This window comes from Bison bison, unplaced genomic scaffold (genome assembly GCF_000754665.1).
Source record: "Bison bison bison isolate TAMUID 2011002044 unplaced genomic scaffold, Bison_UMD1.0 scf7180017864280, whole genome shotgun sequence".
Lineage (NCBI taxonomy): Eukaryota > Metazoa > Chordata > Mammalia > Artiodactyla > Bovidae > Bison > Bison bison.
Genome location: NW_011494852.1, coordinates 4,564,923 through 4,572,653, shown reverse-complemented (window position 1 = coordinate 4,572,653; position 7,731 = coordinate 4,564,923). Strand labels below are relative to the sequence as shown.

General features: G+C 57.1%; 1 protein-coding gene across 1 annotated transcript in view; it reads right to left on the bottom strand.

The window, feature by feature from the left end:
* KIRREL2 (kin of IRRE like 2 (Drosophila)) overlaps nt 1-5,462 on the bottom strand; it is a 9,232-nt gene extending 3,770 nt beyond the window's left edge. The window contains exons 1-12 of the mRNA XM_010849039.1: nt 5,220-5,462; nt 4,845-4,994; nt 4,108-4,257; nt 3,777-3,937; nt 2,724-2,874; nt 2,348-2,453; nt 2,079-2,227; nt 1,636-1,763; nt 1,410-1,542; nt 1,019-1,119; nt 641-860; nt 60-164 (exon numbers count right to left, since the gene is read on the bottom strand). Of these exons, the coding sequence (XP_010847341.1) occupies nt 60-164; nt 641-860; nt 1,019-1,119; nt 1,410-1,542; nt 1,636-1,763; nt 2,079-2,227; nt 2,348-2,453; nt 2,724-2,874; nt 3,777-3,937; nt 4,108-4,257; nt 4,845-4,994; nt 5,220-5,271 (1,606 nt within the window). The 5' untranslated portion in view covers nt 5,272-5,462. The remainder of the gene's footprint in view (nt 1-59; nt 165-640; nt 861-1,018; nt 1,120-1,409; nt 1,543-1,635; nt 1,764-2,078; nt 2,228-2,347; nt 2,454-2,723; nt 2,875-3,776; nt 3,938-4,107; nt 4,258-4,844; nt 4,995-5,219) is intronic.
* Between the last annotated feature and the right edge of the window lie 2,269 nt (nt 5,463-7,731).

Genomic DNA, 7,731 nt, shown 5'->3' with positions numbered 1-7,731 from the left:
CAAGCCCAGCCAGTGTACAGGGCCTGGGTGGGGGTCTGGGGTGGAGCTCAGACACTGACCCCTGCCATGGCGCCAGCAGCAGAGGGCCACCCCAGTGATGATCATAAGGAGAGTCATGGCCATGGCGGCCACTCCGGCCACAATCCGCACAGTGGGCAGCAAATCTGTGGGAAGAAGGGGAGGGGGTTCCTGAGGAGGCTGAGCAGATGACTGAGCAGGAACTGGGGAACAGGGCTTGAGTAAGGGAACCTCTGGTCAAAGGTCAGCAAGTTTGGGGATTCCCAAGTTTAGTAGTCCCCTAGCTTGGCGTCTCTGGGTTTAAGAGCACATGAACTTGGGGTTTCATAAGTTTAGATTCCTTGACTTTAATAAGCCATAAAGTTTGAAGGTATTTTACTTTGCAATTCTCTATATTTGGAGGTTGCCTTCTTTGGAGCCCCTAAGTGTGAGAGGTCTTTCAGTTTAGGATTCTGTATTTAAATTATTGTTGAGGGGGGCAGATCTCAGGATTCAAGGGACTCCTAGTTTTGAGGCTCCCAAGGTTTGAAGGCTCTGCCTTTGAGGGTCTTCCATTTGGAAACTGTGGCATTTTGAGGGTTTGAAAACCTCAGATTTGGGGTCTTCAGGCCCAGAATCTCACCTCTACGGCCCAGGCTGACCTGGGTGCCTCCCTCACCCAATCGGTTCCGGGCAGTGCAGTTGAAGCCCCGGTGAAAGTCGGACTCCTGGGTCCCCGAAATGTGTAGCACGGAGATCAGGCCTGGACCCTGTCCCTTGAGGCCCTCTGGGGCTGGGAAGGTCTCCACCAGGAACCGACCCCGTGACCCCGCCGTCAGGAAGCCCTCATCCCAAGACCAGACCTGGGAGCACAAAAGAGGAAGGTCACTGAGGAGACTCAGGAGGGCCGGAAGGTGTGGGCAGGGTCTGGGAAAAGTCAGAGGTAACCACAGCGGTTTGGGGAGTCTGTCTAGGAGGTCCGGGTGGCCGGATGGGTCATGAGAATGGGGACTTTCCTTACCACTGCTTCTGGGGTGGGGGAAGCGAAGACTAGACACTGGAGGCGGGCGGGGCCCCTCAGGAAGGCGGGCGCAGAGTGCAGAGCAGTCACTACTGGGGGAGCTGGTTTGGAGATTGCGGGCCAGTCAGAGGAAAGGCCTTGCCCTCCCCAAAGCCCATTCTCAAGCTGGCGGGGTCAGGCCTCAGCTCTTCCCATTAACCTCAACCTACCATCCCACTCCTCTCAACAAACGTGAACCCTACTGAGGCTAGCCGTTTGTAGGTCCAGCTGCAATCCCCAGGCACCCCCAACCCCTTCTCATGGCCACTCCCACTCCCATTAGACCTCATCCCCTCTGCCCACTTCTTAACCCAGAACCCACCGGGTCCACTAGGGAGCACCTCTTTCTCACCGTTCACAGTCAGCCTAGCTTCCGCAGAGCCACCGCCCCGGCCTGAGAGCCCCGGCTCTGCCCTGCACACGTAGTCGCCTGCATCCTCGGGCCCCACCGCGGGAAGACGCAGCGTGGGCCCGGAGGCCAGCACCTGAGAAAGGGAAGGGGCGTCAAGGACACGATCTTGGGAGGAAGTCCCCCCCCCTACGCCAGCCTCGGCCACAAGCCCCAGATCTGGCCTCACCTGTGCGTCCCCGCGGCGGGTCCAGGTTACCCGTGGGAGCGGATTCCCGCGCCAGACACAGCTGAAGGAGGCGTCTTCTCCTACGTCCACCGACAAGGGTTTCGGCTTTGCCTGCAGAATCGGCCCAACTGGAGGAGACCGAAGAGGGGCCACATGACCAGGGAGGGATGCAACTTTTGACTCCAGAGCAGACACTCAGAAACGACACCCACAGGGCGCATTGGGTTGAAGCCCCCAGTTAACTCGGCCCGCAAGTCCGGCCCACAAGCCTCAGCCCCTCTCGCCCCGCCCCTGCTCCACTTTGGCACTGATCCAGCACAGCCAAATCCCGCCTAAATCCTACATCTGGCCCACCATCCCCAGCGTAGCCACGCCTCATTGTAGCCCCTGTCCCATTCTGCTCACCCCACTTTGGCCACACCCACGGCCCCGCCCCGGCTCACACTGCACGTCCAGCGCTGTGCTGCGGTTGGCGCTACCCACTGCATTGCTGACCTCGCAGGACACCGGCGCAGTCAGGAATGAAGCGTCAGCCACTATCTCCAGCATTGGCCCACGGGCCCCGAGCACCGGGGAGCCCCCCTTTGCCCATCTGCGAAGATGGGGGGGTGTTAGTGTTGTCCTGGCTCTTCAGGCACACCTACTCAGGTCCTAGCCCCAGTCCTCCCCAAGCTGGTCCTCCAGGCTGGGGAGAAATGACCTTGGTCCTCACCTATAGCCGGTGACAGGAGGCTGGGCTGTGGCCTGGCATAGGAAAGTGACCTTCTCTCCCTCCTGCACTGTCTGTGGTTCTGCAGACAGAGTCACCACTGGGGGGTCTGTAGAGGTAAGTCAATGGGCAGTAGTGGGCAAGGACATGGAACACCTCCACTGATGGCCTAGGAGTCCAGTTCTCAGCTCCTCCACCCCAGGAGTCTGATCCCCAGTCCCTCCTCCCTTTCAGCTAGCAGTCTACGCTTCCAGTTCCCAATCCCCCCAGGGAACCGAGGTACACAGCCCCCTCCTTTCTCATGCCCTGAAATCCAGATCCCAGGTTCTTCTTTCTCCAAGGACCTCAAGCTCAAAGCCCAGTGTCTGAGTGCACTCACACTGCAGGCTTAGTGTTACAGCTGTGTCCTTCCCTGCAGGCAGGGCCTGGCTCCGGGCCCGGCAAACCAAGGTGGCTCCATCATCATGGCTGGAAGGGGTCAAAGACAAGATGCTCTCCACTGACCCGATGGTTCCTTCCTTCAAAGGAGTCTGTAGGTTGTGAATAATAATGATGATTTCATCTACTTTTGCTGCTGCTGCTAAGTCGCTTCAGTCGTATCCGACTCTTTGCAACCCCATAGACGGCAGCCGGCCAGGCTCCCCCATCCCTGGGATTCTCCAGGCAAGAACACTGGAGTGGGTTGCCATTTCCTTCTCCAGTGTATGAAAGTGGAAAGTGAAAGTGAAGTCGCTCAGTCGTGTCCGACTCTTAGCGACCCCAGGGACTGCAGCCTACCAGACTCCTCCGTCCATGGGATTTCCCAGGCAAGAGTACTGGAGTGGGGTGCCATCGCCTTCTCCATCATCTACCTTTAGGTAGTACTTAATGTCAGTCACTCTTCCAGGCATTTATAAATATTCCTTTATTTAATCTTCCAGTAATCCTAGACGTGCATACTACTATTAACTCCACTGTATACATAAGTAAACTGAGGGGCAGAGAGGTTAAGATCAATCAACTAACAAGTGACTGAGCCAGGATTTTAACCCAGGTAGTCTAGCCCTATGGGGGCTTCCCAGGTGGCACTGGTGGTAAAGAACCCGCCTGCCAATGCAAGAGACATAAGAGATGCAGATTCAATTTCTGGGTCAGAAAGATCCGCTGGAGGAGAGCATAGCAACCCACTCCAGTATTCTTGCCTGGAGAATCCCATGGACAGAGGAACCTGGCAGACCACAGGGTCACAAAGAGTCGGAAATGACTGAAGTGACTTAGCTTGCACGCACAGTCTAGCCTTAGAGTCCCTATGCTTATGTACATACCAAGGATCCCAAGCCTTGAATCTCTGCCTTCTCATGCCCTTCTCCTCTGCATGAGCCTGTGGTCTGAGTGGACCCCTGAATTTCCCTGAATGAGCAAGGAAGGGCTGGCACAGAGACTTGGACCTAACCTGGCGGAAGATGGCCCCGTCCAGCCGGATCCCATCTCGAAACCACAGCAGCTCAGGGGTAGGGTGGGCATCACCACGGCTCCGACAGGTCAGATTCGCAGGAACCCCAGCAACCAGAGACACAGAGGGGCCGCCCAGCACCTGGGGGGGGTCTGGAGGCACTGTAGGGTGGAGCTGGGGTCAGAGCTGGATCTGGGTCCTAAAGACCCTGATCTTCCCAGCTCTAATTGCCCTCTCCTTCATTCTCCCCAGACTCTGATATTCCTGGCTCCCCAGTGTGGTGACCTTCCCTCCCCGGGGCTCCCCAGGGATAAGTGGGCTGAGTCCTCACCCAGCACATGCAGTTGGGCTGGTCGAGAGCGGAGGCCAGCTTGTGTCGCTTGACATTCATACGATGCTTGATCCTCTAGCTCCACGGGTCTAATGTGGAGGTCATGCTGGCCACTTGCTGCATTCCCTGATATCCAGTACCGGGACCAGCCTGGAGTCAGGGACAGAGACAGTCACACTGTGGTTCTGAGTTCCTGGTCCCAGGCCTCCATCCCCAGGCATCTCACACCGGAAAGACACTACCAAAAGTGGGGGCTGGACCAGAGAGACACTAATCCTTTCCAGTCCAGTGTCGCTACAAACTTAAGGGGATGATAAATTCAGGGGGAGAAAAAGCAAGAGAACAATTGCCATAAAAACCAGAGTAGATACTACCTGTAGGTAGTAGGGAGGGAGTGAGCTACGAGAGAAGGGAATAAGGAGGGCTTCTGGGGAGCTGGCAACGGGACTGGGTAGTCGTTACACGGATATCTATTTTAGAATTATTTGACAAATCTTCCACTTATGTTTTATGTGCTATTTGGCACTGATGCACTATTTTACAATCAAAACAAAAATTTCCAAACCCCATGGGTCAGCTCCAAAGAAGATCCTGAAAATTCAAGACACCCAAATGTTTCCCGGAGCCCATTAATTTCCTAAACTTGAAAATGTCAAACTAGAAATTTCAGTTGTAGCTCAAGCCCAGCATCCTCACCCTGGAGCCAGCCCCTCCCTGAAGAGATAGTAAAGCCTCACCTGGAAGGTCCCTTTCGCCCCCTAGAGCCAGCCCGTCCTTAGTCCACTGAACCAGTCCCCGGTAGTCGCCCAGGGCACAGGGCAGCCGGGCCTCGTCTCCCAACAGAACTACCTGGTCCTCTGGCTGTTGCAGAAAGTGGGGTGCCAGGCCTAGGAGAGTGGGGCGAGGGAGCAGAGCTGAGCTTAGCATATTCAGGCGCTCCCAATGGAATCCAGTCCCCAATCCGCTCTGCCCTCAGACCCAGAAGCCCAGGCTCCCAGAGTTCTCTTCCGTCAGACCCAGGAGTCTGGACCCTCAGCACCATCTATCCCAGCAAAGCGACAGCTGGCAAACGACCCTCTCCTGTATGTATCTGCGCCGGGCCCTCGCGGTACCTGCACGCCCCCTGAGGCAGAAGGAGAGGACGAGGAGTACGGGCACGAGCATCCTAAGTGTGTCCCCCAAGATCCAGCAGACTTGCTGTTGCACTGGCTTCCCTGCCAGTTCCTTCCTCGGGGCACACTTCCCACCACTCTGGCCTGGAGTCCCCTCCGCTCTTGACTCTTCGCCCCAGGCTAGAAGCTCCCCTCTCTCTGACCTGGAGGTCCCCTCGTCTGCTCCGCCGCAGGCTCCGCCGCTCTGAAACGCCAGCCAGTTCGGCGCGCCAGGTCTCGGAGAGACCCTGGAGGGCTGGTTTCCACTCGCCCCGCCCCGGCCCGCCCCCTGGGAGACCCGCCCTCTTCCCATTGAGAAACTCCCGCGGCCCGACGCGGATGAATGGGGGCACTCAAAGCGGCGTCCCCCCCCAGCGGGTGGACACTCCAGCCCCCTTAAGGTCTGGGAGCTGGAACACCTGGGTCGAAGGCGGGGGTACCGTCTGGGTTGGACACCTGCACCTTGCCGGGGTTGGGGGATGGCTGGGGGTGAGGAGGAGGGAGGGGAGGGAGTGGAAGAAACTTGCTCAACCCGGGTACTGGAGGGACCGCGCTGAGTGGAAACGCAGCTATAAATGGGAACCCTTGGGGACTCGCTAGTTTCCGCGCCCTGGGGAGGCGGGGCCCGGGGCTCCTCTGGGCCTGTGGGTCAAGAAGAGGGCACCATGTTTGCCTGGGGGGCTGCTGGGACCCCCGAGAAGAGAGGGTTCAGTTCTCCCCACCTCAAAAGGCCTTCAATGCCTGCCTTTTTACCGCTGCAAATCACAGCTCGTCCTAAGATCCAGGAATCCAGGCCCCCAACCCCCACCCCTCCTTTCCCAGGACCCTGCAGTTCTGGACCACCCCCTCGCCCCACTCAGCAGTGGTTGCCGGGCGACGGCTGGGAGGCGGCGGTGCCCGGGCTGAGTCAGGCAGGGAGGCTGGGAACCGCGCAGCTTGTCCTGACGGCTGCATGTCGCCCAGCTGGGGCGTTCCCACGCTGCAGGCCGGCGGTGCGCTGCGCAGCTGGCGGGGCAGGTGGGTGGAACCCGAAGCCGACAGAAGGGGAACTAGGGGCCTGGGACTCTGGGTATGACATTCTTAAACCTGTAGGGATTGGGGATCTACACTCCGTTGTTCTGAGCTCAGATTCTTGTGTCTCTAAATAGCAGGGACATGGACACCACCCCCACTCAGGATGCTAAGACTAGGGATTCAGACCTCTCATGAGCGAGAAGTTAATGGCCTGAACCCCGAGTTTCTGAGGCGTTGGGGACTCAACTAGGGCCCCTGCCTGAAGCAGAGTGCAGTCGGAAAGGATGACCTGAGGTCAGAAAATCTGCTCTTAAGTCTTAGAGTCAGTGGATTTAACCACCAATCTCTCTCCCACCCCCTCACAGGCCCAGAAGGATTTGAAAATCAGCCGACAGTGAACATCTGCCCTAAGTCCTGTGTGTGTGTGTGTGTGTGTGTGTGTGTGTGTATGGGGTTAGGGGGGAAGGACTGCAGGCCTGAACCCCCAGGTCCTTGGGAAGGAGTGACCTGGACTCTGGAGTCTGAGTGGCTTCTGTTTTGGGGATTCAGCCCTTGGATTTTGAAATAGGCTGGGCTTGTGGCCAGGACTCCTGAGTCATGGGGGTGGAAGTCAGGTAGAAAGGCTGTTTTTCCAGGCACCTGACATCACTTCCCCCTCCTGGCTCTCTGGGGGCCACAGGCATGGAAAGATGGAGAGTTTGAGGTCCCAGGAGCATCTAGAGAAGGAAAATATCCAAGGTGGAGGGTGGAAGGTTCGTGCTAATTAAAGGTCCCAGCAATGGACAGCCCTATGCCCGGGCCCTGAGGGACACCATCTGGTGACAGAACCTCCAGCTGTGCACCCAGCCCATTCCCCAGGAGGCATGAGGCCAGTTGGGAGAGGAAACGTGGGAGGAGGGCAAGGAGTTAATAATGGGAGGGAAGAAGACAGACTAGATTAGAGTCAAGGATGGAGCTGTGGGGGCTCAGCCTAGATGCCTCATCTTGTGTAGGGAGAAGGACCAGATGGGGGTCATGGAGGGGAGAGAGAGAGAAAGCGAGCAGTTCCAATTCCTGCAGGAGATCAGCAGGCAGAAGAAGCTTATCCCGTGTGGGTGTATAGGCGCACACTGGGGTGGGGAGGGCAGGCCAACCAGCATATGGTTATAAAATTCAAATATGTGACAGGAAGACTCAAAGACAGAGAAACGAATAAAAGAAAGAGGTGTAGTCCAAGGCTGACTGAGAACAAATATTTATTGAGCTCCTGGTGTGTGTGAGAGACAGAGCGTCGGGTGGGAAAGAGGTAGAGATGAGAACAGAAAGAGAAAAACAATGGGACTTCCCTGGTGGTCCAGCGACTAAGACTCTTTGCTCCCAATGCAGGGGCCTGGGTTTGATTCCTGGTCAGGGAACTAGAGCTTATATGCCACAACTAAAGATCCTGTACACCACAGCTAAGACCCAGTACAGCCAAATA